This window comes from Mastomys coucha, unplaced genomic scaffold (assembly GCF_008632895.1).
Source record: "Mastomys coucha isolate ucsf_1 unplaced genomic scaffold, UCSF_Mcou_1 pScaffold5, whole genome shotgun sequence".
Classification (NCBI taxonomy): Eukaryota; Metazoa; Chordata; class Mammalia; order Rodentia; family Muridae; genus Mastomys; species Mastomys coucha.
In genome coordinates, this window is record NW_022196911.1 from 13429947 (window position 1) to 13456412 (window position 26466).

Here is a 26466-nt window from a genome sequence, read left to right on the forward strand (position 1 = left end):
TTTATCTGTTTGAGTCAGGTTCTTACTAAGTAACCCTGAAGCTAAACTGTCCTGAAACTTGCCTAGTAGCCCAGGCTGGACTTGAACTGGCAGCCATCCCCCTGCCTCGTCCTCTGCCTCCCCAGAACTGTACCACCACACACAGCACCTCTTCCGTGTCTACTGTCAGTCTTGTCTTTTGTCTGTGAGCTTTTAAAGGGCCGTTCTGCACAGATCCATGCTTCCCTTGCGGTGACTTCTTTCCTGAGCTGGTAGCAGGGGTATGTGCTTGTGCTTCCCAGTCTTCCACCTCGGGTGCGACCATTGAGAAGACATCTGGAGTTTGAGATCACCAGTGATGGGTTTGCTTTCCCATCCACAAAAGACAAGGCAGCACTAATGGCCAGATCTGACTGGGTCCCCATTCTCTCTGTGCTCTGGTGCCTTTATCGTGCGATGAGCTCTGCCAGCCTCTTGGCTGGCTGGGACCCGGCCCCTCGTCCATCTGTAGTTGCTTTGTGTGTGCACACTGTCCTTGTTCCATGTGCCTGGTGTACTCAGGAAACAACTACAGTTTCCCTCATAACAGTCTGCCTTTTCCTCAAATTGCTGTGCCAGTCTCTGGTATTTTATGTGTCATTTAGAGACATTTTGCCATTTTTTAATTGCTAAGAAAGAACTTAAAACTTTATGTTTAAACTGGATTAAATGTGTGTTGCCCTGATAGTGCTCCGCTTGTCTTTCTGAACACTTGTATCCACCACCTGTCACTCATCCTTTGTTTGTTTGCCCCAGGCAATGTTTTCAATATTTGAACATTTGCTGTTACATATTTAGAAGGACATAGTTAACATTTTTCCTTTGAAATGTTTCGTTTTCCCCATTGATCTAAACCACTTGCTATTTTTGATATCAGAGTAGGATTGGTTTGTGCACAGTATTTTACATCAAACCCTCTGCTATTATATAGAATCCTTATTTTGGCTTACACAAAGGGTACAGGCACCACCGCCAAGTTGCTTTTGTGGTCTTGCTGTCTTTCCTGTCCTTGCTTGCTTTTTAAGAATTTGTTAAATAAAAGTGCTAATTTGGCCATCTCTGTAAGTCCTGTACTTTGGGGCTCCAGAGTCTGAATTTTGGGGAGATGACATATACAGAAACGAAGGCACCGTTGCTACCTTATGTCTCCCTATGAAGTGATGACAGGTGTCAGATTGCTGTGTGGGGTGTGGTAGAGGAGCTGTTAAATAAAGACACTCCGTGCCCCTGAGACCCGCCTGCTCTCAGGAATGCTGGATGCTGCTCGTTTCCACAGGACCGAGAGCCTACACCCCTTAGGGCGAGTGGTCTAGGACCCACTGTCATGTGACCCCCATAAGGGATGTCTTAGCTGTGGTAGCTAGCTCAGTGGATGCATGCTCTGGGTCAGCCCATGCAGTGGAACCTTACCCTCAAGTTTGTGCATGTGATTTCCTGAACTTCCTTCAAATAGTGATTAATTTTGAATCCTTGAGCTCAAGACCTGCTCATTAAAAAACTGACTTCCTTAAATCTTGTTCAGTGGGCAGTAGAGTTAAAGTGCAGGGCCCTTGCTCCTCCGGTGCCAGAGTAGAATATGTTGTAGGTCTTGCCCACAGCTGTGTGGGATGTGTGAGGATATTGTTTGAGAGAGCAGCAGAGAGCTGCTCTCGTGGGGACAAGAGCTGCTACTGTTGTCTTTGTGGATGCATATGACAAATCTTGGGACACAACACACACACACACACACACACACACACACACACACACATACACACACACACCCTAGAGCAACGGCAGCAGCTACGCACAGTGGACCTGCTCCTGGCAGATCTCCAGCCAATGGCTCACAAAAGAACACAGCCATTGTGTACATGGGAAGTCACTGTGCCCAAAGAGGTAGACCCTGGGGAAAGCTGAGAACAGGAACCAGGGGTCAAGTACAAGGCACTCAGCAAGGGCCAGCCTGAGCACCCAGAAGGTTCTCCTATAGAAGGAGATATACCATGTTCAAATGTAGAGGACACAGGGAAGAAGCTAGTGAAGTGATAGTGTGTTCGTTGGACCTGGAGACCAACAGGGTCTTCCTCCAAGAATTGTCACAGTTAGAGGAAAACTTAGAGGCAGCCTCAGCTCCTTGGGTCTAAACCGCCTTGAGAAGTGACTAAGCCTGTCACCTCTTTGTTAGTCATGTTTGGACCCCTGTGGGGGATGGGCATGAAGAAGGGGACCAGTGTGTGGGGTGGATGGGGTAGGACGGGGGGGGGGAGGGTGTCCTGTGAGTATCAAGATAAGACCTGCATGAAGGATGGGCATCAAGCATCTACATGAAGATATAGAATGATCTTGAACATGCTACAGGCACACAGAGATGTGTTGGAGTGTAACCTTGAATCATGCATTCTTTCTAGAACATCATATTTGCCTCATTGCGTGAATCCACAGTTCACTGCACTGTTTTGCAGGTGACAAGTAGGCAAATATTAGGAGAAATGCAGTGCCTCTAAGGTTGTTCTGATGTACCTCAACATATGAGGTGAAGTGGTGAGGTTTCTCTCGCAGTGTCCTGATGCTGGTGGACTGTAGTTTTGATCTGGTTTTGGGGTCCTTGGACCCACTGAGCTAGATCAAGGTGAGAGATCAGCATTAGTCAGTTACAGTGTGTGCATTTGTATGTGCAGCTGCAGTGTGTGCCATGAATGACTTTTGTCTGTACAGTAGCCTGCTGCAGTGTGTGTAGTAGGTAGCTCAAGTATGTGCAGTACCCAGCTGTAGCGGCCAAAGGCAGTGCATCCAGTGGGTGGCTACAGTGTGGGCATTTGGCAGATGTGTGCAGGGTGTGGCTAGCTCTGCCAAGGGCTGCAGGGTGGGATGTGGACAGACCTCTCTCTCTAAAGGCATGGAAAGATTACAGATGACAGGTGGGAACATGTGATGGACTGGACCCGTGTGAGGGCAGGACGTCCACACTGATGAAGGAGAAAGCTATTCTTGTCTTTGTGTGTAGCAGCAGACCTAGCCTGGTTTGGAATCACCTTCATATAAGTATCATAAGTACCATGAGTTAATGGATTGTGCCACTGGCCTGCATTCACTGGCTTACAACCTTGGGCATGTCTAGGGCAAAGGGTGGCCCTTGGGGCCACCAGTGACATTGTAAAGGTGACGACAGCTAGCCCCAGTTAGTTACAGTTGGTCCTTGGTCAGCAGCCATAGAATTGAAAAATGGAGAGAGGTTCTGTGGACTGAACCTGGCACGTGGAGCTTACACTGCAACTGGCTTTCCAGAGAATGTTCTGAAATTGGTGCTGATGTAATCCCCACCCCTACCCCACCAGAATAGTCCAATCATAGAAACAACTGGTCTCACCATGTTCCAGTAGGCTAGTTAGTGATAAAGCCTGGATGCTGGGTTCCTGGAGCCCAGCTAAAAGTGCTGACCAGGTGCCACAGACATAGAGGTCAGCTCTGGGTTAACTATGTTAATCTAACTTTAAGTCATACCCTTTCCTACCTTCCTCCTATGCTGGGTTCCATGTGTCTCTCTTGAGAATTCCCAGAACTGCCTGCCAGTTTTACACCCACATGGGAGAACACTGTTTTGTTAGAATGTCCTCCTGGCAATGTCCCCACTGGCATTGATGGCTGCAGCAGCCTACAAGCCTTGTGTCTCCTGCACTAGTCCATGATGTTCACAGATGCATGTGGATCCTGGGTGCTGCACCCAACTCCAAGCCCATGGGCTTTAAGGTTCTCCCTAGATGCATCATAGCAGCTCAGCCATGATGATCTCTTGCCCAGCTCTGTGCTAAGCTCCTACTCCCAGAAGCCAGGGAATTGGAGGCTGGCTAGAGAGCAAATGTTTTGGGTCAGGCTATTACCTGTGAGATCTTGGTTCAACAAATTGTTAATTAACTTGGTTGCAAATGGGACGCCTTTGGTACTGGGAAGGTCATTCCCAGGATGCATCCTCTCAGAAGAGCATATTGACAGGCAGCCTGAGAGGACTGCTGTGGAGTTGTAGTTCAGGTCTTTTGGTTCCCTAGGGATGGATGAGCCAGAAGAAAATGTATACTCCCAGGGAAAGCCAGGGAAATGACAAAAGTATGCCTTAGAAGTAATCTCCTCTTCTTGTGACTCTTCCATTTTTTAAAAAAGATTTATTTATTTATTATATGTAAGTACACTGTAGCTGTCTTCAGACACACCAGAAGAGGGCATCAGATCTCATTACAGATGGTTGTGAGCCACCATGCGGTTGCTGGGATTTGAACTCAAGACCTCTGGAAGAGCAGTCAGTGCTCTTAACTGCTGAGCCATCTCTCCAGCCCCCACCCCCTTTAAATTTTTTTTTTTATTTGATCTGTATGAGTGTTTTTGCCTGTATGTTTCTTTATCATACATGTACCTGATACCTGTGGAGGCTGTGATCCCCTGGCACTGGAGATGATTTTGAGCTGCTAGGTGGGTACCGGGAATTGAACCTGTGTCCTCTGGAAGAACATTAAGTGCTTTTAACCTCTGAGCCATCTGTCTAGCACCGACCCTTCCAATTTAAAACATGTACCTCTTTCCAGTTGGTCCAAGGATTTGGAACTAGTTGTGAATTCAATGACCTGGGGTGGGGGTGGGGCACAGTAGGTGCTAGAAGTGAGGTGCTGTCCTGGCAGGGGGCCGCGGATGTACAGTTCTAGCTCTGTTTATCCTCACAGACCACTGATGGCCCCAGCTTGGGCAGCATTGATCTTTCATGATCTCTAGGCTAACTGTTATCACGGATTAATTTTAGCATCAGAAGAGCTGGCTTCCCCTTTGTGCAACCCCATTGTTTAAAACCCCGTTGTAGGGAGCCATAAATGGTGCCTTACTGTATGTAGAAAACTCGTTTCCTTTTCTTTAATGTCACAGGTTTGACAAAAGGGTCTTTCAAGAGGCTGTGAAACTGAACCCATTGTTACACAAGAGGCAAGGGCTGTGTAATCAAGCTGAGGTTCTAACACTGTGATTGGGAGAAGACCCTGTTCACCTCAGGATCCCACCGGGCACCCCATGCCTTTGCTTTAGCTCCCCAGGCATATTCTAGGTGCCCATCTTAGTTTGCCCTTGCTTCTAACAGGTTCAACTCTGAGGTCCAATTCACAAAGAAATCCCAGAGCTAGTTTGGGTGTGAGTCCCTTTTCCATCTGTCATGAGAATTGCCCTGAGCCATCCAGCCTGTGTGCACTGGGGTGAGCTCCCGTTGCAGACCTCAGATGTTGAGACATTAGGCATAGTTTGTATGTCTCCACCTGAGTGAGCTGGAGGCAGAGAACGTGTGTTATCGCTGGGAATAGCCTACATCCCAAGGTCAGGCTCCGAGGAGTGTCCAGCCGAGGCTGATAAGTAGTAGTGGCCAATGATGTCTTTGGCTCTCTCTATAGCACCGGTACTACTGATCACCCCGAGGTCAGGGACTGCAGCTTCTCGCCTTCACCTCAGTTGAGAAGTGACTTGTTGGCTTCATTGCTGTTTATGAAAGTGCACACATGGATGTCGCTGCTTCCATGTCCTGTGCACTGCCCTGCTTATCAGCCTCTCAGCCCCTTCTTACCATGAGTTCCGCGTAAGCAAATCAACCGCTTGACCATGTGAAGCCTCTGTGGTCCTCAGGTCATATCTGCCCTTGCCAGGAGGCAGCATCTACTCTCAGATCACTCTGAAGGCAAAGCAGCATGAGGAGTGTGGACGCCTCACCTGGACATAGAGCACAGAACATAGAGCACAGTCAGCTCCTGTAGGCCACCCCTTCCTGCACACACATTGGTGGATTGAAGTAGATTGTCCCAGCGAGGAGCCAGGAACACTAAGGATAGGCCAAGGCAGGCTGGTGGCTTCAGAAGGGCTGTGGAGCAGAGTGAAGATAACAAGGGACGGATTCGGTTTCACGGGAGACATTGTCAAGACAAAACTCAAAAGGCCTACCTGCTTAGTGAGGGAGCAAGGTGTGCAGATCAGCTCTTCTGCCTGGGAGGGAGGAAGAGAGAGAGCGAGGAGGAAGATGATGTGTGTGTCAGTGAGGAGGAGAGCCTGGTAGGTGGGGTGATACAGCAGCAGGAGAGCGCGAGCCAAGGATTCAGAGTTTCCAAATGGGCAGATATCAAAGAGAGCTTTGGGTGTTCATCTTCTGAGGCCGGAGAGAAAGTCTGTAGACAGTAAGGGTTGTTGTCCAGTTATCTCCCAGTTCCCGCAGATGTTTTGGGGTATAGGTTTGTGCTTGTACATGAGTAACAACTCCCCAACTTGGAGGAGATGATTCTCACCAATGTTGTCATTGAAATCACTGGGTTGTTTTTCTTATGGGTGGGTCATTTGAACTCTTTCCTTCAGTTGAATGATGTGTGCCTTGGCTATCTTTAGTTATGGAATATGAATTGTTGGGCACACCTGCCAGTGCTGCGGATGAGTCTCAACAAGACATGCTGGGCTGGGGTTGTTTGCCTAAGGAGAAGGAGTGAGGCTTCAGGACCAGCGGCCATTGACAGTAGTGAAGACTGGGAAAGAGCAGGGCAACTTCAAGGCCAGGGAGGTGGTCCTTCTGTTCCCTAAGTGTGCTCTGGTCTGTCTTTCCGTTCCCCAAGTATGTGTTCGGTGAGATAACCAGGGGTACTAGCCATTTTCTGGGGGCTGTATGTGATGGCATTTTCCTTCCAGGGAATTCTTGGGTATGGCAGGAACATCTGATGTGTTGTATACCAAGTCCGCTTGTGGTACTAGCCACCAACGTCCTCTGGGCCTGCCGGCCTCTGTGAGAGGCGTGATCCCAGGCTAGTGTCAGCACAGATTTCTGCTCAGATGTGTGAAGGCCACTTCAACAAGCTTCAGTGCTTTCTGTTGGGTTCTAAGTAGAACTCACCATAGCACTGTCGACAGCTTCCCAGAATAAGGACACTCAATTCAGGCAGAACTTGTAGAATTGTTCTAATTGATGAGAAAACGGTAATTCCCTATCTTCTCTTGGTTCCTTTTTTTTTTCTGATCTTGGGGGAAGGTTTGTGCTATTTACTCTGCTCCGTGGCTGGTGCTGAGTCTCCCCCTCCCATTTCCAGAGCCTCCAGGCTAAAACCTGGCAGTCTTCCGCCCTCAGCCCTATCAGGGCACCTTGCTTCTTTCCCTGCTGGGGAGCTGTCTGTGGAGAGGCCATTTGACTCAAAAGGACTGGTGATGTGTGAGTAGCGTTTCCTGGGAGGTGCTGGCTGCTCGATGCCTTTCTAGGAAGAGGATGAAGACTCTCCAGGCCAAGAAAAGTGAAAGGATGGAATGACAGCAGCAGTGGCCAGGGGTCTTTCGCAGGGAAATGCAGAACCTGGAGAGCAAGGTGATGCTTCCACATGGAGGTGAAGGGGGCTGCCCAGGGCTGTAGGGGCCAGGATGGGGTCACCTGCAGTAGAGGGGCCTCTTTGACTCTGTTGACTGAGCTTGGGAGGAGAGACCATCTTGTAAGTTGCCTGCCACATCCTAACAGACCAACTCTGGATGAGGAGCATTCGAGGGCCTGGGTATGGAGAGAAAGACACAGGAATTCTCTTCTCTCCCCAAGGTTTCTACACATGAGTGGCAACCCTGATCTGAAAGCTGCCATTGAGTTTTCTCTCTGAAAAGAGTCCCTTCTTGGTAATTGTCACATCCTAAGGGCAGCCCGTCACCCCCCGCCCATGTGCTTCTTTATCTGGAGGTGCTTACCCCTTTTCCCACGACCTTCTTAAAGTATACCCCTGTGTATAAGCGAGGCCTTAGTGGCCCTGCTGTAATATCATTGGAGGTCTCAGTCACTGTCCTATTGCTGAAGAGACACCAGAACCACAGCAACTCTTCCAGAGGGAGCACTTAATTGTGGCGGGCTTACATTCAGAGGTTTAGTCCATTATCGGCGAGGTGCAGGCATGGTGCTGAAGGAGCTACGAGGTCCAGACCCACAGACAGCAGGAAGGAGAGAGACACTGGGCCTAGCTTGAGCATTTGAAATCCCATAGCCCACTCCTAGTGACACACTTCCTCCAGTGAGGCCCCATCTCCTAATCTCTGTCAAGCAGTACCTGTTAGCATGCTAACTATACCACTCTCTAATAACCAAGCACATATATATGAGCCACTGGGGGCCATTTCTATGCAATTCATCACAGTGGCCCAAGGCAGGTCTGGATGAGAAGGAAGGACACCATCAGTACACAGCTGTGCTCTGTTCTCTTTTAGGGACAGGTCTTTTCTACTTGGATGCAGGAGTATCCAGGACCAGAAGAGGGGATACCTTTCCTCATGCAAAACACACTGTGCATCTGGGAGAGCGTAGATGCGCTTAGGCATGTGTTGGCGGTTCTAGTTGTCATGTGTACTTGCAGCCTGCCCCAGTCAGGATATGTGTGTCCACCGTTGGAGAGAGTGGAAAGGGAACAGAACTGGGAGCTTTCCTGCAGCCAGTGGCTCCGTGCTTACTGAGCACTCTTCACACCCAGTCTGTGGGTTATGGGCAGGCCCACTGTCACACTCTGCTCTCGGAAGCTGGCCAGGGGCCCACGGCATGGTAGGTGTAAGGCTTGAAATGAGGTTAAAATGTACTCAATCTAGTGAAAACCTGATACGAAAGGCATGGCAGCAATTTTCTGCATAACCATCATTCTAAGAGTTTGAAATACAACAAGAAAAACATGTTACGCCGAGGAGAAGTGGCTGAAGATTGAACATATGAGCTGAATCCTTTGCCTCAATAAGGAGAAATCCTAGAAATGTGGTGGAATGTTCCATAGACCTAACCCTCAACCAGCCACTGTTTTGGACAGTCTTCTGAGGAGACATTCTGAGCTAGGAAGCCCAGTTAGCCGTGAGAAGATTTTGCCCAGCCTTGTGTGGGTTGCAGTGGGGCTGAGTTCTGGGGAGGATCCAAGAATACCTACACAGATCTCTGCGGGGATTTGCACTGCTGTCCCTAGGCTGTCATTCTGAGACAGAAAGGCACTCCAGAAGCTTCCAGAAGCAGCTACTAGTAGGCTGACTCTTTCTTTTAAGTGTCTTGGCCTTTTGCCAAGGTTCTTTGACAGCCGTGGGGGGCTTGGCTCAGGTCTCTGTCTCTTCCAACCGTGGGTAAGCCAGAGGTCTGGTGACAGGAAGGCAGTGATAGCCGATAGCAGATAGATAGATACCCACCACTCCAAGTCTGGGACAAAGCAGAGAGGAAGAGGGATCATTCTGACTGGGGGCACTCTGGTAGCCGGACTAGTTCTGAGACCCCCTTCCTATTCTGTCCCAACAGCCACTCCTGGATCACACCAAGGCTGGCCAGTCTTCTTAAGCTAACCACTTTTCTTTATGTTAAGAGGCCAAACAAACAAACAAAAATATATACTCACTAGTAAGTAGCCAAGGAGCTTGATAGGTTCACAGCACACAAGCAGCCCAATGTGGAAATTTAACACAGGCAGTTGCTTTAATGTCCGTTCCTGTGCTAAGGCACTGAAGCCATCGGAGTCCATGCTGCTCATAGAGCCCTGTGCACCAGGTCACTGCTGATGACATTAGGCCTCTGCTCAGACACCAGTCCACAGGTCAGGGTTTTGGGGGTTCCTGCACTGTTGCTGCATGCCTCCAAAACCTTCTTTAGGTTCAGGAAACGTCAGCAGACTTCTCACCTGATAATCCAGATAGGCACCCTCCCCTCCTCCCCGGATGAGCCCCAGTCTACTTTATCTAGAATAAATAATTGACATTTTGTCGTCTTATGACCAGAGGTGGACCATCACCAGTGACTCCCGGGGTGGACAGGCATGTGTGTCTGTATATGGATGCATGGGACCCAATATTTTGCCGAACTTCAAGCAATGATGGCTTTTTGGAGTTATTCTTAAAAAAAAAAACAAAAAACAACAACAACAAAAAAACTATGTTTCCTCAAACTCAAAAATGTATGTATAATGTACATAATGGCCTCAGGGTTATAGAAAGTTCTCAACTCTTCTCACTCTACAGATAAGGGAGGGTCTCAGGGTGGTGAGGTCATGCACACACCAACACTGGATGCTGTCTTGAGCTAGGTGTCCTACAGAGGCCAACACTGAAACTATTCCACCAAGTATCCCTCGGAGGTGCTTACAGAGTAGATGCTGTGTAGACATTTTGCTGGGTAGACAGTGACACACCAGAGAACATATAGCTGGCATAGTGCACATCTCGTCCTATGGAGGAACCTGTGGACACTGAGATGCATGATGGGAATCTCAGTGGCTTCTGAGGAGGCTTGGCTAGGCCAGTCTGCTTCTTCTAAACCATGACACAGGGCTCAGGGGACAAGTCACAGATGGCATGTCACAGACAGGGTTGCCATTGGCCTGGCTGTAGATCTTTGAGTTCTTGGTGCTCGTTATTTCTAGAGAAGTGGAAATGTGGTCTCAGAGAGCTAACTGTGTTGTGAGGCTCACAAGGAGGGAGCTACAGGGATGCAGCTCCAGTTTGTCCCATCTCTTGACAGCCTTCATTTGCACCTGTCACTGGAAGCCTGTAATTGTTGGTTTGTGCGGGCTTCAGTAAATACCTTTGTTCTGCTTGAGTCTTCCTTCTGTGCCAGGTTCCCAGCTTTGACAGACCAAGCAAGGATAGACAATAGCACCATGTCGGGGGTGGGGGGGTTGGTGGGGGGCTGTATCGGAAAGCTTGGAGCTAAATTCATTTATTTTCTTTTCGCTCAATATGTCATCATCTTTTAAAAAATGTGAAATAGCTAAGTTGACTACAACAAAAGGGAAACAAAGAAGAGGCAGAGGAGAGAGGGAGGGAGCGCAGGAGAAACGAAGTCAAGGACTCAGAAAGTTACTTAGTAGATTCCTTTCCATGAGGTTTCGGCCCACAAGTTTTCTTCAGTTTCGGAAACTGAATTCTGAAGCCGCCCGTGGCTGCTTTGGTCTGGGTTCTGCTGTGACAGTCACTGGGCTAGTGAATGTTGTGGACAGCAGGGCAGCAGCGTCACTCCCATTCTGACACTTTTTTCTCCACAAGGATCCCAAACAAGGTCCACTTCTAGCAGGAAGCTGAACACACAGGAGAGAGATGGAGAGACAGGGTCGCCTCATTGCCTGCCACCCAGGAACCACATCCCAGGAGACCTCCTGCAGAGATTTCACAAGCAGAGAATGCACCCAGCAAATACTTGCAGAACTGGTTACCCCGCTGTGCCAGAAAGGAAAGACTCTCAAGTCCTTATTATCACAGGGCAGGAAAGTGAGATAAAAGCATCACACTTGATTCAGAGGTCTATGATTGACACTGAGCCTTGATTTTACATTATTACTATTATTATTATTATTATTATTATTAATGATTATATGTATGCAGTGTGTATGCAGTGCTCCCAGAGGACAGAAGAGTGTGTAGAATCTCCTGGAGCTGGAGTCAGACGGTTATGAGCCGCCTGACCCTGGTGATCCCAACTGAGCTCTGGTCCTCTAGAGGCAGAACAGTCAGTCATTCTTGACTGCTGAACCACTTGTCTAGTTGCCATGTCACCTTTAGATGCTTTTTGTTAGCTTCCAAGATTGATAGCAAGCCCACCTCAGCCCTCTTTTTTCTATAAACATCTTGGCCCCTGGATTAGTTCACAGCGGTCCCCCTGCAGTGGGGACTCCCACCATGCACCTTATTGAAGACTCCATCCCTGCATCCAGAGGGATCTTTCCTGCCAAGTATTAACACTCCTGTGCGTCTAGGAACACAGAGCTTCTTTTTCTACCCTTTTTCCTTGCATCCAGAAAGTAGTCCTGCCTTAGTTTCCACCCTCTTCTCCTTGCAGCAGGTCATTTAATCTGATTTGTTTTCTAAAGCACAGAATTTGTTTTAGCTAACTGTGAGATCTAGTTAGTAGAGCGGGTGGGATAATGGTAGGTGAGCCTCGGGAATAGGTATGTCTGGGGAGGTGGTGTTGTAGCATCCAGTTTTCTTCTATAGAGAGACAAATGGTCATCTTGATTGGCTTTACATTTCTGGAGAAGAAGTGCAGAAGACAGAGAGGGAATTAATTGCTCCAGGCACCATCAGTTACACAGTTGTTACAATTTACCCAGTAGCACACCAGTAGGACTTAACTTCCAGACAGACAGAGGCGCAGAGGGCTGACTGGACTCAGATGTCCCAAAGGAAGACAGGTTCGGAGTCCTCAAGGGAGCAAAGGGTGTTTTAGGAGTTCCTTTCCTTCATGCCCATCATCTCAATTACTGGGCCTTCCATCACCGCCCTTCAGTCTCTCTTTCTTATATCTGTGTGTCAGTTTTTCACATCCCCCATCCATCCCATTATTTATCCTCCTCTGGTCTCCTTTCTATTCGATATATTATAATAAAATTAAAATATAATTAGATCATCCCTCTCCCTTTCCTAGCCCCTCACCCCTCCAGTGTACACCACCCCACTCCCTCTCAAATTCACAGTCTCTTCATAACTGTTAATATTATGTATACGTATAAGTACACTTTGCTGAGTCCTTCTAGCGGCCTTTGTGGGTATGTGATTTCAGGGCTGTCCGTTTGGAATTAGATGACCAGTTAAGGAACTCATCCCTGTGTGTAACCAGCTCCCCTCTCTCAGCTCCTTAGCTGCCTGTAGACAGGGGGTGGGGCCCCATGAGATTTTTGGCCCTTCTACAGTGTTGTCTATTGCTCCGTTGTTCTGGTCCTGTATAGGCGGCCACATGGCCGAGGTACCATGAGTATAGCTTCACTGTTCTCTCCGGTTTACACTCCTGTGTGCATGCATTTATATGTATGTATGCGCGCGCGCGTGCGCGCGCGCACACACACACACACACACACACACACACACACACGTCTGAGAAAGAACACGTGGTTTAGACGACAAACCTGTAGCCAGCGTCCTAACCGAAGGAAAACTAAACACTCCCCCTACAGTTGGGAACGAGACTCCATGTCTGCTCTGACTGTGATTATGCAATGTGGTACCCAGAACCTTAGCTGCAGCAACACCCCAAGAGAAAGCCCTAACGGAGATAAAAACAAGAGAGGAAGAAGTCTAACCATCCCTGTCTGGGGCTCTACTCTTATAGCTGCTTGTGTGGCTGTACTTCCTACTTCCTGCTCTCCTAGAACGTTCTGGAACCCTGCAACCATTCAGTAGGATTTCTTCGTTGTTGTTGTTGTTATTGTTGTTTTTGTTTTGTTTCCTTTATTTTCAGTAGGATTTCTTAGAGCTCACTGTCATCTACAGCATCAAAGGTGACCCTTGCCTCTGGCTTCTCTCTCACAAGTCATGAGATGATATCTTTGTAAGTGGAGCTGGCGTCTGGTCTTGAAACCAGCTTCTTTTCCCCAAATATCAACATATTAATAACTATCATTGTTAAATGAGTCTGTTCCCTCTCTGACCCCTCCATCCCACCCCAGCTTCTCTCTCTCCATCCCCCTCCCTCCTCTTTCCATGTGTTCCTCGATAACCTTTCCCCCCCACTCTCTTTCTCTTTTTCTTCCTCCTCCTCCTCCTCCTTCTTCTCTGCACTCTTTCTCTACCTTCACTCCCTTCTCAACCCCCCTTCCCATGCTCCCAAATAAACTTCATTTTATACTTAAAAAAAAAAAAAAACCATAAGCCTCCTGTTCTCAGGCACTGTGCCAGAAATCTGCATTTCGTGCAATTCATGACACAGATCATATCCTGGCCTCAGGGGAATTGCAGAGAGCCCAAAAGCAACTATTTCAACTGTTAATTGCAGAGTGATATTTGTGGGGAATGTATTCGGATTTCCCTGTGGTATTGGTGAGAGGTGACAGAAACCTCTGGAAGAGAGAAAGCATTAAAGGCTTACTTAATGCCAGTTACAGCACACCATCTCAATCCCTGTTCTGGAAGCCCCCAGAGCAAACAACTTTCTCAGATGTAGGGGTACAGGTGACTTGAAGGGGGCCTGGCTGTGTCCTAACCACACATCGATGCTGTCTTGCAGGAAGAAGGCATTGTGAAGGAGATTGACATTAGCAACCATGTGAAGGAAGGCTTTGAGAAGGCAGACCCCTCCCAGTTCGAGCTGCTAAAGGTTTTAGGACAAGGGTCGTATGGAAAGGTGAGTTGAACGGATCAACACTGGTGGGCTGGCATCAGATACAAAGGCAGTGGCGGCTGAATGTGACAGAGTTCGGGCACAGAACTGCCCACCTGAGCTGAGCCTGTGTTTGTCAGAATCGTGAGCCATGAACAGCCAGACCACCCACATTCTCGTGCTCATCAGGGTCCCTGTGGCTTGTGATTTTTACTAAAGGAGCCAGATTATCCATCCCATTTAAGCCAGGGAGTCTCGGGAGGGGTATCTGCAACTGTTCCTTTTGAAAAGGAAGGGACTGATGAGAGAATAAGAAGAGAAACAGAGGGGGGAAAGGCCTTCTCTGGATTGGTCTGTACAGCTGTCACTCAAGAGTTAAGATAACGGGATTTGGAGTCTGCCTACTCTCTTCACCTGGTCAGTGACACAGTAGTTTTGATATCTCGGTTTCCCCACTTGTAAAATAAAGTACCTAGCTTATCTTATATCGTTTAGTTGTGAATTAGTCATGAGTCCAAGCTGGAAGGGCTTGTGTGCTGGGCCTGCCCGTGTCCTTATATCTACCCAATGGATCATGGCAGTGTCAGCTGATCCTTTTCAGGAGATAAGAAGGCTGGCTCTCTCCTTGTGCCCCATCTATACACAGTATCCACCGGACCAGCAGTGAGATTGGCACACACTACAGCCTGAGAGCTGAAGCAGAAGGGCCCGAGTATACCAGGAAGCCGACACTCCCTCAAGTGTGAACAGAGCTGTCCTGGCACTCCAGAATAACTATTCTTGTGTTGCACGTGGATGTTTTCTGAATCTCGCCAGTCTTCACATGACTGTGGCAAAAAGAGGGTGGGCTCAGTCCAGTGTGACTCAAGTGCAGGAACGAGAGTCCTGAGGTTTGGAGAGATCTCTTACAGACCCCATTCATTTGATGGTGTTTATGAGGCGGGATGCCTGCCTTCCTTCTTTCTTTCTACATAGGCAAGCAGCAAGGAGCCTGTTTATACTTGTGTATATTACTAGTATAATCATGAGGTTTGCAAAGTGGATGCTTAGTAGGGTCCTGAGGTACATAGGAGTAGCAAAATAAAGCTCTGTCTCTCATATGTGCACAGCTACTACTGTAAACTGAAAACAGAGCTTGTCAGAATTGTCAGTAGAGGGGCTCAACATTTAATACAAAGTAGAGAGAAACCGGGAGGTAATTTTTTCTCGAAGACTCTGGATTTGAAAACACAGACATGGGTTCTTTCCCTTTTCTACCTTTCCTAAGCATTACCCATGTGCTGTTTCCTGCGGGAGAAGTCTCATCCTCTGTAAGCTCATGCGAGTGGGGCCATTCTTTCCCAGGACAGACGTCCTGCCATGGGCTGTGGTCGATGGCTCTGCTTCTGGGTAGCTCCTGTTTTATTATGGCTGCTACAGCTCCACCCCAAAGCAGAAGCACCAAACTCCTGGGGAAAAGGAAACTGGACACTCCTCAAGTACCACAGAGGTGTGTCGGTAGCCTGACTGGCCAGTCAGTAGTCACCTGAACATTAGCTGCCCTGAACCTCAACATGTCTTGCTCAGGAATGGGGCCATTAAAAATATAGTTAAGAAGGAGGTCTGATGATATCGAACAGTTGATAGAGTACTTGCCTTGTACTCAGGAAGCCCTGGGTTCAGTTCCAAGCACTGTATCAATTGCACATGAGGGAACATATCTGTAATCTCTGCACTCTAGAGGGGGAGGCAGGAAGATCAGAAGATCAGTCATTCCCAATGGCTTATTGAGGTCAAGGCCAGCCTGGGCTACCTGAGATCCTGTATTAAAAATAAAATCGAAGAGGAAAGACTTTCCCAGGCTGCTCATTCATTTTATACTTAAAAAAAAAAAGCATTTCTAGAAAACAAATGACTAGGCTCTGTTGATATAGAGATGTTAATGACATGCCACACAGCCCACCTCTCAGTTCCTGATCTTATATGGGCAGGGAGGACAAAGGACTGGAGTTGGGTAGGTCCCATCAGGAGACAGGAAGAGGAGGCATGTTCCTCTGGATGTTGCACCCTGAGATTATTGGCTTCAGCCATGCTCTGTCGCAGAAAGTGAGGGGACCAGACTAGGAGTCTAGAAATAAGTGGGTCACTCTGGAAACTCACTTAGGCTTTCCTGGTCTCTGCACAATATCTAAGGGTGTGTGTGTGTGGGGGTGGGTGTCACAAATCTTGCTACGTCTGTCCATACAGGTTTTCTTTTTCATGAGAGCAGCACGAGCAGCCGACTGACCGACTGTCCCACACAATCCAACCCCTGCTCTGCAGGCAAATGTGCTGTGTACTTATACTTGTAGGGCAGGCAGATTTCCTTTCTGTGGAAGGTCTTGGTCTGCTCTATTAACCTGGATGCCATGGATCCCATGGCAGGCCGTGCTTGTTAATCCTGACCCCAGCATGGGTGGCCATTGTCCCACCTTTCTTACCTGGGTGACTGAATGAACCCTGACACATAGGAACAGAAAACCATGTTTGCCCTGGACCTCAGTAGAGGACCACTGAAATCCAGCTGTGTGTCTCTTTCGGCTTCTGCTCCCTGGTCAGATGATTACACAGAACCTCAGAATAGGGAGGCTCAGGCTGGAATTTCAGCCAGCAGTTGGGTCTCGGCTGCTTTGGGTCCCCATGCCAGAGCACCCCCAGAACCTGAATGCCCTTAGCCTGGAGACTGGTCTTCCATGGTACCCCGTGCCCCAGAAACACATGGCTTAGATGCTGTAGCATGTGCAGGGCATGGTGTGTGGAGTCTTTCTGATGCAGTGGCTCCTCATCTGTGTTGGGTTATAGCCCATAAGCACTGCATGAGTCCTGGGGTGTGAGTAAAATAGCCTTTGCCTTCAAAAGAAAAGTGATCTAAGCTCAGGAGACTGACAAAGCCTGGTCGTGTGTTCCAGTGCTGAATGGAGTGGTGAAGACTGGCTGCTCTAGGGTGGAGGTGTAGGATCTACCAGAGTCTGTGGCTGGGTGGAGAACCCCACCTCTTCCAGCTCCCCACAGCTCCCCTCTATCGAGAAATACCAAAGGAGGAGTAGAAGCTTTCTCCTTTTTTCTTTAAAAATCTCCCTGGGGTGTGGTAAATTGTGAGTCCCACATTCTGAGAAGGGAATAAGCTGACATTTTAAAATGTCCTTGCTTTTCTATAACTGAACAGTGGCATTACATGAGTGGAGCTCTAAACGCCTTCTCTTGAGGGAGATCGTTGCCTGGGAGTTCCCAGAAAGTAGCCATGCTTCTTTGGCTCAGCCCGGAGCATCCTGCTGTCTGAGGTCCCCTTGCCAGACTGAGAACATATTGCTAAGAGCATCAGGCGGTGGTGTATTCGATTACAGTGATCCTGAGATAGATAGATAGATAGATAGATAGATAGATAGATAGATAGATAGATAGATAGATAGATAGATAGATAGAGAGTGTGTGTTCGTGTGTGTGTGTGTGTGTGTGTGTGTGTGTGTGTGTGTGTGTGTGTGTGTGTGTGTGTGTGTGTGTGATCAGAGTGGCTGTATCTCGTCTATGCCTCACAGTTGCCTGTGCAAAACTTGTTCTGAAAGTGGGACAAGTCATCGCACACCACAGTACACATGGCTGCTGGGAATGTCAGGGACACAGTTAGCACACACCAATGCTGGGAGCAGCAGGCCACAGCAGCTACGGTTGCTAAAATCGTCAGAGTTGCTCCAGGGCTTTCTCACTGCATTCAAATAAATTTCTAAATTATATAAGCAGAGGAGCAGGAAAGGGATGCGCGTGCCTCGCCTGAGTACTGTCTCTGCTGCCGGGGGAACTCAGTCCTCTGCACGCACCACAACTATGCCCCTTCTCTTAGGAGACCTGTCTGCCTCTCTAGTCACCTTAGGGAGAACTACTGCCCACGGCTCTAATTCTTGGCACTTAGTAGGAGCCTAATTAGTAGCGACAGAGTGCAACTGTTTTTATGCCTTTTAAAAAGCAGAAACCCTGCTTTTAAACAGATAAACGTAAGCATTATTAGCCAGTGACGTCAGTGGTTTCATTATTAAACTCTGAGATACAATAAGGATAGAAAATTTCAGTGTGCCCATTCTGAGGCAGGAGGATTGCTAAGATTCTTGAGGCCAGCCTTGCCTACAGAATAAGTCTTTGTCTCCAAAAAATTTTAAATGTTTTTATATGCCAAGATCTGCGCAGAAATGGACATGGTCTCAGTTACTTTGTGATCGGCACTGCCTGGTGCACTGCGGATGTGGTTTTGTTTAGATGTTGGTTAGACAGGAGTGCTCTCTGCAGCCATGATCATGGCCCCTGCCTTAGCCCATGGTGTGGTGCTATAACTAAAAATTTAAAGGCTAAAAATTGGGCAAGTTCTAAAGCAAAGGAACTCATCTGACTCATGGCTCTGGAGGTCAGGAAGCCCAAGGGCGTGCCATCAGTGAGGACCTTCTTGATGTGGTGTCATGTGGCACGGGGCTCACCAGCCTCTCTACCACACTGCTATGTGGAGACAAGGGCTACAGGGAACTTGGGGAACACTGTGATATCATGTGGGGTTGGGGGTGTGGAGGGAAACACAGAGAAAGGCCTGCCAGTCCTGGGTGTAAGCACACTGCTTCCTCTTCTCAGGCTTCTCCCCGCAGAATGATTTTCATGACTGAATTTCCACTATGCAAATCTTTTTCTTGGGGCTTCTGCTTCAACCATAACATGTCAGAATGGAGGGGTTCACCTGTCTACTGGCCAGAGTCTTATGAGGGCTCAAGCAGTGACCCCGGATACTGTTCTCCTTGTGGAGACTGGGTGACCTAGCCATGGATACACGCATCCCTGACCCCACACATGGACGTGCAACCACCACAGTAGGGGTGCAGGCAAAATATGTGCTGGCTCCTCAGTGCTCACCTCCCACTGACTCCAGCCTGATGGCTGGCAGGAAAATCTGATCGTCCTGTGGCCAACAGACAGCACAGACCCTGCTACAAGCCTCTTCTTGCTTTCCAGCTCTTGGCCTCCCTTCTCGTGTGATGGAATGCATGCTTAGCTGCTATGGTTCGCATGGCACCTGGGGTCCCTCATATCACCTAGATGCCTGGCTATACCTCCTGCTTTTTCCTGCCTCTTGCCTCCTCCCTCCTGCCTCCCTCCTCCCTCCTTCCTCCCTCCTCCCTCCTGCCTCCCTCCTCCCTCCTCCCTCCTGCCTCTTTCCTCTTCCCTCCTCTTTCCTCCTTCCTCCCTCCTTCCCCTGCCTCTTCCCTCCTCCCTCCTGCCTCCTCCCTCCTGCCTCCTGCCTCCTGCCTGCCAGGCATTAGCAATTCTACACTTTTTTGACAAAGTGTGGATAGATGCTGTGGGTGTCAGGAACAGGCTGGAAGAGTGAATGGAATTATACACTGAGTCAGTTCAGACACAGGGACTTAGCAGTCAGGCTCTAATGCCTTTTGCTTTCAAAAAAAAAAATCCCTTATTCCAATGAATAAGAGACTTTGTGCAATGAATAAGAGACATGCTTTTTCATTTCTACTTGCTTACTGGGAAGCTCATTCCCTACAGCAAGTAGGTGGTCTTGACCCAGTAGGACATTGTCTAGAACAGTAGTTCTCAACCTGTGGGGTGCAAACCCTTTGGGGAATGAACAACTTAGGGCTCACCTAAGACAATTGGAAAACACAGATATTTACATTATAATTCATAACTGCAGTAAAATTGTGGTTATGAAGTAGCAATGAAATAATTTTGTGGATGGGGGTCACCACACCATGAGGAACTGTATTAAAAGGTTGCAGGACTAGGAAGGGTGAGAACCACTGGCCTAAAACAAGAGTTCTTCCACCTACAGTAACTTGTAGGGATGTGGCAGAGCTGTGTCCGCTTGTCTTAGTCAGGGTTTCTATTCCTGCACAAACATCATGACCAAGAAGCAAGTTGGGGAGGAAAGGGTTTATTCAGCTTACTTCCATCTTGCTGTTGATCACCAGAGGAAGTCAGGACTGGAACTCAAGCAGGTCAGGAAGCAGGAGCTGACGCAGAGGCCATGGAGGGATGTTCCTTACTGGCTTGCTTCTCCTGGCTTGCTCAGCCTGCTCTCTTATAGAACCCAAGACTTCCAGCCCAGGGATGGCACCACCCACAAGGGGCCCTAACCCCTTGATCACTAATTGAGAAAATACTCCACAGCTGGATCTCATGGAGGCACTTCCCCAACTGAAGCTCCCTTCTCTGTGATAACTCCAGCCTATGTCAAGTTGACACACAAAACCAGCCAGTATAAGGGCTATGTTGATCTCAGGATCCTGTGGGTGGGTTTGGTGTGTGAAATCCAGTGTGGCAGTTCGTACAGGCTCTCTCTTGGGTGTGTACCATAGGATTGTTCATCCAGCCTTGGAGATGTGTACACACATACACATGGATGTCCCATATCATTCTCAGTGACAGTATGCCCCCATGACTTCCCAGGACCTTGTATGTTCCTGGAGATGCTGGTCACCATACAAAACACCATTCTCTCCTGCACCTTTGCCATCTGGCAGAGAGCACAGCATTTTCCCATGGATATCACATAGTCTTTTTTGCTGAGGGATGTGATTACAGTATTGACAGTGGCCAGGAGGAGTTGGGTAGAGGCAGTGCTGGGGCAGGAGGCAGCTGACTTCTCTTCAGGACACATGATGTAGGTGTGGGGTTGATACTCCCATCAACAGATGTTTGTCCTGATCTGGGACAATGTGTCCTCCTACTTTCTCATCTGCTGTGCCGCTGGAATAGATGTCTGGGGTCTCCCCGGGAAGACAGCAGATATGGATTTGTCCATACCTTCTCTCTGCACTGAGAGACCCTGCTCCATACTCCGCAGGTTCCTGAACAGTCTCCTTGTCTGTGACAGAGAACCAAGAGAGAGAGGACTAGTCTACCATGTAGCTAAGGAAACATGCAGTCCTTCTGTGATTGCTGTTACAGATAAGCTCATGGTGGTGCTACATCCTTGGCCAGTGTGGGTTATCTAGAGTTTTCATGGAGCTAGAATACCCCAAAGTGCATGCAGGAGGGTTGGGCATGAGGAAAAGCCTTTGGGAAGAGAAATGCAACAGATCCATTTAAGGGAAAGTTCCTCTGCCCACAGCTACACCACAGCCCAGGGTGCCAGTGTAGGCTCTGCCACCCAGCAGCAGGGCTTACATCAATGGAAACATTCTTGTAGGAAATCATTGCTTTGTTCATGTGTGGAACATTCCTTTTCACACTTAGCATTTTTCCTCATTAATTTTTTTCAAAAATCAGCAATCTTACCTTAAGTTCAGCCTGTCTCGGGTATCTTTTGTTTTTGTTGATTAGTTCTTGCATCAAAAGTGTTTTCAGAGAATGTTAAATGCCTACAGGAGTGTGCTTAAGGGCCAGCAAAAAACCTGTCTGTGAGCTTCTGCTGCCCACGGCTAGAATCTTGTCCTGGCTAGTCTCATGTCAACTTGACACATAGCTAGAATTATCTGAGAGGAGGGAACCTCCACTGAGAAAATGCTGTATGCAAACCTGTAGGACATTTTCTTAGTGAGTAAGTGATTAGGGGGAGGGCCCAGTCCATTGCTGGTTGCTCCATCCCTGAGTTCTATGAGAAAGCAGGCTGAGCAGGCTATGTGTAACAAGCATAGCAGCATCCCTCCATGGCCTCCACATCAGCTCCTGCCTCCATTTTTCTGCCTTGTTTGAGTTCCTATCTTGACTTCCTTTGATGATGGACTGGGATGTGGAAATGTAAGCCTCTCTCTGACTTGCTTTGGTCATGGTGTTTCATCACAGAAACTCTTAAGACCAATCTGGGTTATGGAGAGTTCAAATAGGAGTAGCCAGTGCAGCCTGATCTGTTTGGGTCTCCCTTCTGGTACCCAAACCAGGTGCAGGATGGTGCCTAGCACAGAGCTGAAGCAGGTAGATGAACTGTGTGTTGGCAGCCAGCCTAAGTGCTGGAGATGGCCCCTTGTCAAATACCTTAAGATAGATGCCGAGAAAGTACTCAACAGAAGCATCTTAGAGGAGAGAGAGCTCCTAAAGAAGTTCTCACAGCCCAATACCGCAGGGCAGTTACAGCAGCAGGAGATTGAGACAGGCGGTCACGTCATATCCAGTCAAGAGTCCAGAGGGATGGATGCATGAGTGCTCACTTGTTAGCCTGCTAGCTTCTACTCAGCCCAGCTCCTCCACTCCCACATGGTCAGCACCTCCTGCCTTTGATTATGCCATCCATAATGGGCTTGTTTTCCCACATTACTTAGACACTCTTACGGGTAAACCCAATGTAGGCAGTCCTTCAATGGGCTCCTCCCAGGCAGCTCTAAGCTATATCCAGTCAATAATTAAAGCTAACAGACAGCCATGGTGTTTCCTGTTCCTCAGGTGTTCTTGGTGAGGAAGGTCACAGGATCAGACGCTGGTCAGCTCTATGCCATGAAGGTCCTGAAGAAGGCCACCTTGAAAGGTAAGGGTCCTGGGAGGGGCCAATTGCTTCTGAGCTACATCACTGCAGTCTTCTTGGGAGTTTGAGGAAATACTACTGTCCCTGGTTGGTCATCATGGTCTCAGGAACCGCTCCCAGAGGAGGGCACTAGGCACTTGATCTCTGGTTGATAATAAGCTCTGGACATTTCCCCCAGTGTGGTAACTGTCCCTGTAAGTTTCTCCAGTTCTCAGAGGAGAAGTTGTTGTATAAGGAATGTTCTGCATATGTTCTGTTGCAGAGACCATGTGGGAAACGAACAGCGAGAAGTAAGCCATTTGTTCCACTGTGGCTCCACAGTAGGCCGAGTACCACCCGGCACATTGGATTGCTCAGTTTCACAAATGCTTGACTCACAAATGTGCTGGGCTCCCTTGTTGCCCAGTGATGGGAAAGGGGGGGGGCAGGGAGTTAGACGTCCAGCCTCTGGTGGTGTGCCATCCTCCCAGTGAGGTGTAAGCAATCAACACAAGGGACTGTCCCAAGCCCAGAGTGGGCTCACTCAGACCTGCTCTGTTCTTATCGCCTTCTTCCTTTGTCACTTGGGGGGGAATCCAAGGCTCCTGCCCCCAGCACAAGGTTCACATCAGCATGAACATGATATGATAATGGCTTGTTAGTGATGTATGCTGTTTTATATCAGTGGAGCCTTGACTAGCGACTGATCCACCTGGAGCATAGGAGCTCATGCTTAGGCCCTTGGGTACTGTGAGATTCAAAAGATGTCATGGGTCTCTTGGATATTTTAGGTCCTATCATGTATTAACTTTGTTATTCTGTGCCTTCAATTCACTCGATCTCTGGGTGGGGAGATAAAGTATATGTTTTCAATTGGCATATAACCAGTAAGGTAGGTAGTTAGATGTATGGATGAAGTCTCCATAGACTGTAAACATCTTAGTATACAGGCCAGAAAAATTCGTCCAAGGGAGATGGCTCCAGGGTTCCGCAGATATGTGAGATCTAACTTTAGAATTGGCAGTTATTTTCCATAAAAGAGATAAATTGGATTGGCCGGGGGTTAGAAAATGCAAATACTGATGATGGCTTCTGCCAGCCTGGGCAGAGATCTGTCCTCTGAGTATTTCTAGGGAAGGCCACTATAAACCTTGAAAAGTGACTTGTGACCACGCAGGAGCAGAGCCTGGACTGTAGGTTATCCACAGATCATTCGGCTCCATAACTGAAGGCTTCTTTCTTAGAGCCATAAGGTTATGGGTGGTAATGTTGGTACAGCTAGTTGTTAACTGAATACGATGATCTAGTCCAAAATTCTAAACAAAAAATGTTAAAGAATTGTTCTTTCTGGCTGAGCAAAGTATAGGAAACAACTCCATCCAACATTTAATAAAATAAACTCTTTAGTTAAGGATTGTCTTAGAGAAACAGACATTAAAGCCCTACTAGTCCAGGATCATTTGAAAGTCCTCAAAATAGACCACTTCTTCTGTTCTTCAGAGGCAGAAAAACTCTGTCCTACGACCCAGCTGCCCCACAGAGACCCAGCACCTCCATCAGCAGCATAGCCCTAACCCTAGGCCTAACCCTAACCCTAACCCTAATCAATGAGATTGGTCTGTAGGCAAGTTTGTGGGGCATGATCTGGATAACCATTGCCTAGCCCATTGGGGTTGGTGTCACCCTTGGGTGAATGGTCCTGGGTTACCTAAGAAAACAGGGCGAGCAAGCCATAGGGAACAGACCAGTAAGCAGGACTCTTCCACGGTCTCTGCATTAGCTCCTGCCTCCAGGTTCCTGCCTTGACTTCCTGCCCTGGCTTCCTACGTTGATGGACTGTGGTCTGGATGTGTAAGCCACATAAGCCCTTTCCTTCCCTAGTTCCTTTAGGTCTTAGCACAGCAACAGAAACCAAACAGTACATTGGCTCACAGAGGCGGCTGTTGCACCTGTGGCTCTAAGAAGAGAGGTTGGAGACATAAGCTTGAATTCTTCATGGGCCTGGACTTTAAGGGCAGAGAAAGTGTTTTAAAATGGAAAGTGTCAAAGGTGAATTCCTCTTAGATAGATCCAGACCAGGTGTCCTCTTGTAATTGAAGACAGAGGAAGATAGGTGACAGCAGCTGCTGATGTCATTAGTGCTCAGCCTTAGGAGCATATTGTCCTTGAAGGTCACATACCCGTCCCACTTTCTGCTTGACTCCACGTTAGCCTTCCTGGTCTTAAAGTGACACCTGATGGTGCCTTCTCTGTCCTTCCTGTCCCTTATATCAATTCTCTCTGCAGTCCCGTGATGAAAGCCTGACAGAAAGAAGGAAGGGAAGGGAAGAGCGCATTGGGCTTGTGGTTTCAGAAGGTTCAGTCTGGGGCCGTGTGGCTCTGTGTGGTTAGGCAGAGCGCAGTAGTAACAGGAGTGTGCTGAGCATAATAGGAGGCAGAAAAAAAGGGCAGGGACCAGAAGTAGCCAGAGCACAAACACACCCCAGGTACCTGTGCTCTCCAGCTAGGCCACACCTCCTGCCATTCACATTCCAGTAATGTCACCAAGTTGTGACTCCTCAATGGGTCAATCTCTCCATTAAGTCAGAGCCCCATTGTGTCTGGAAATGCCCTTCCAGACACACCTGGATTGAGTGATAGTAACTACTTAGTCATTTCTTAATCCATGAGGTTGATAATCAAGAGAAGCACTGCCAAGCACCCTCTCCCTCCTCTCCAGCTCTGGGACGGAGGAGAAGCAGAGTGAAGGGGGAGCCACTGAGAAGGGTCCTAGGTGCTCAGCCTGTGCTGCAGCATGCATGGGCAGCAAGGACCAGGAGGCTGTGCTCTCAGTGCAGCCCTCACTAGCCCCTTGCTCCATCAGAGATGAGCAGGATGTCTAGCCTATAACCTCTACAACCATTATATAGTTTATAACTGTTTTCCTTAGATGATGGACCTTTGAGATAGTTTATAGTCCAAGCTGAAGTGCTCTTAAGAAAAGCCTCCTGATCCAGTTTTAGGTAGTACATGAGACTGAGTCTCCTGGATGATCGTAATGAGTGCCCGAGCCTGTGTTAATGTACACACACACACACACACACACACACACACACACGTATACAAATACAACACATGCACACACACAAATATATACATACACATATACAAAATCACATGGACACAACACATATATACACTTGCACACATAGACATACACATAAACACACACATAAACATACACATATAACATACATACACACATACACACAAATATACATACATACAAGAATTGCATACACACACACACACACACACACACTTCCATCAGTAGGAATAATGTGGACATGTAAATAAAAACTCCATCTAGTTACCAAATTACAGACAACTTTTATTTTCTTCTCCATGAATTGTATTTCAAGTTTTCAACAACGGAACTCCTGGAACCTGGTGTGTCTTATAGTTTTTTTTAGAAAACAAAAACTCTACAACAGCATGCTTGACCATGTGCAGTCACTTACATATCATGAAAATGAGGCATATGGGAAAAAGGAATGGGAAAAAATTCATCTCCTTGTGCTCCTTCCAAAGTCAGCTAAAATCAAACATTATTTTACATCCCACACCATTTGGGCTGTCTGTGATGGACCATCACTAGGGAATAGATTTCCCCTAAAAATTCAATTGGATTTCTTTCTTAAGAGAAAATGGAGGAGCCTCACAGAGCAGTTTGTGTGTGTGTGTGTGTGTGTGTGTGTGTGTGTGTGTGTGTGTGTGTGTGTATGGTGGCCACAAGATGTGTATTACAGGGCGGCTGTGGAGTGGCCTCCTGGCCTCCTTGTGCTCCCACTGGGCTAACTGCACTCTCCCCACATGGGCTTCTTTCTTGTCAAAGCTGGGAGGAGAGTCTACACAAAAGAGCATTCAAATTGCTTTTGCTTCCAATTTCTCTGTATCCACTCAGATACCCAGCTCCTTCCCT

At 48.0% G+C, this 26466-nt stretch overlaps 1 protein-coding gene across 3 annotated transcripts in view; it reads left to right on the plus strand.

The window, feature by feature from the left end:
• LOC116079208 (ribosomal protein S6 kinase alpha-2) overlaps positions 1-26466 on the plus strand; it is a 234915-nt gene that overhangs the window by 138667 nt on the left and 69782 nt on the right. For all 3 annotated transcript variants that reach the window (XM_031355059.1, XM_031355058.1, XM_031355057.1), the window contains exons 2-3: positions 13967-14083; positions 22448-22529. In XM_031355059.1, the coding sequence (XP_031210919.1) occupies positions 13967-14083; positions 22448-22529 (199 nt within the window). The remainder of the gene's footprint in view (positions 1-13966; positions 14084-22447; positions 22530-26466) is intronic.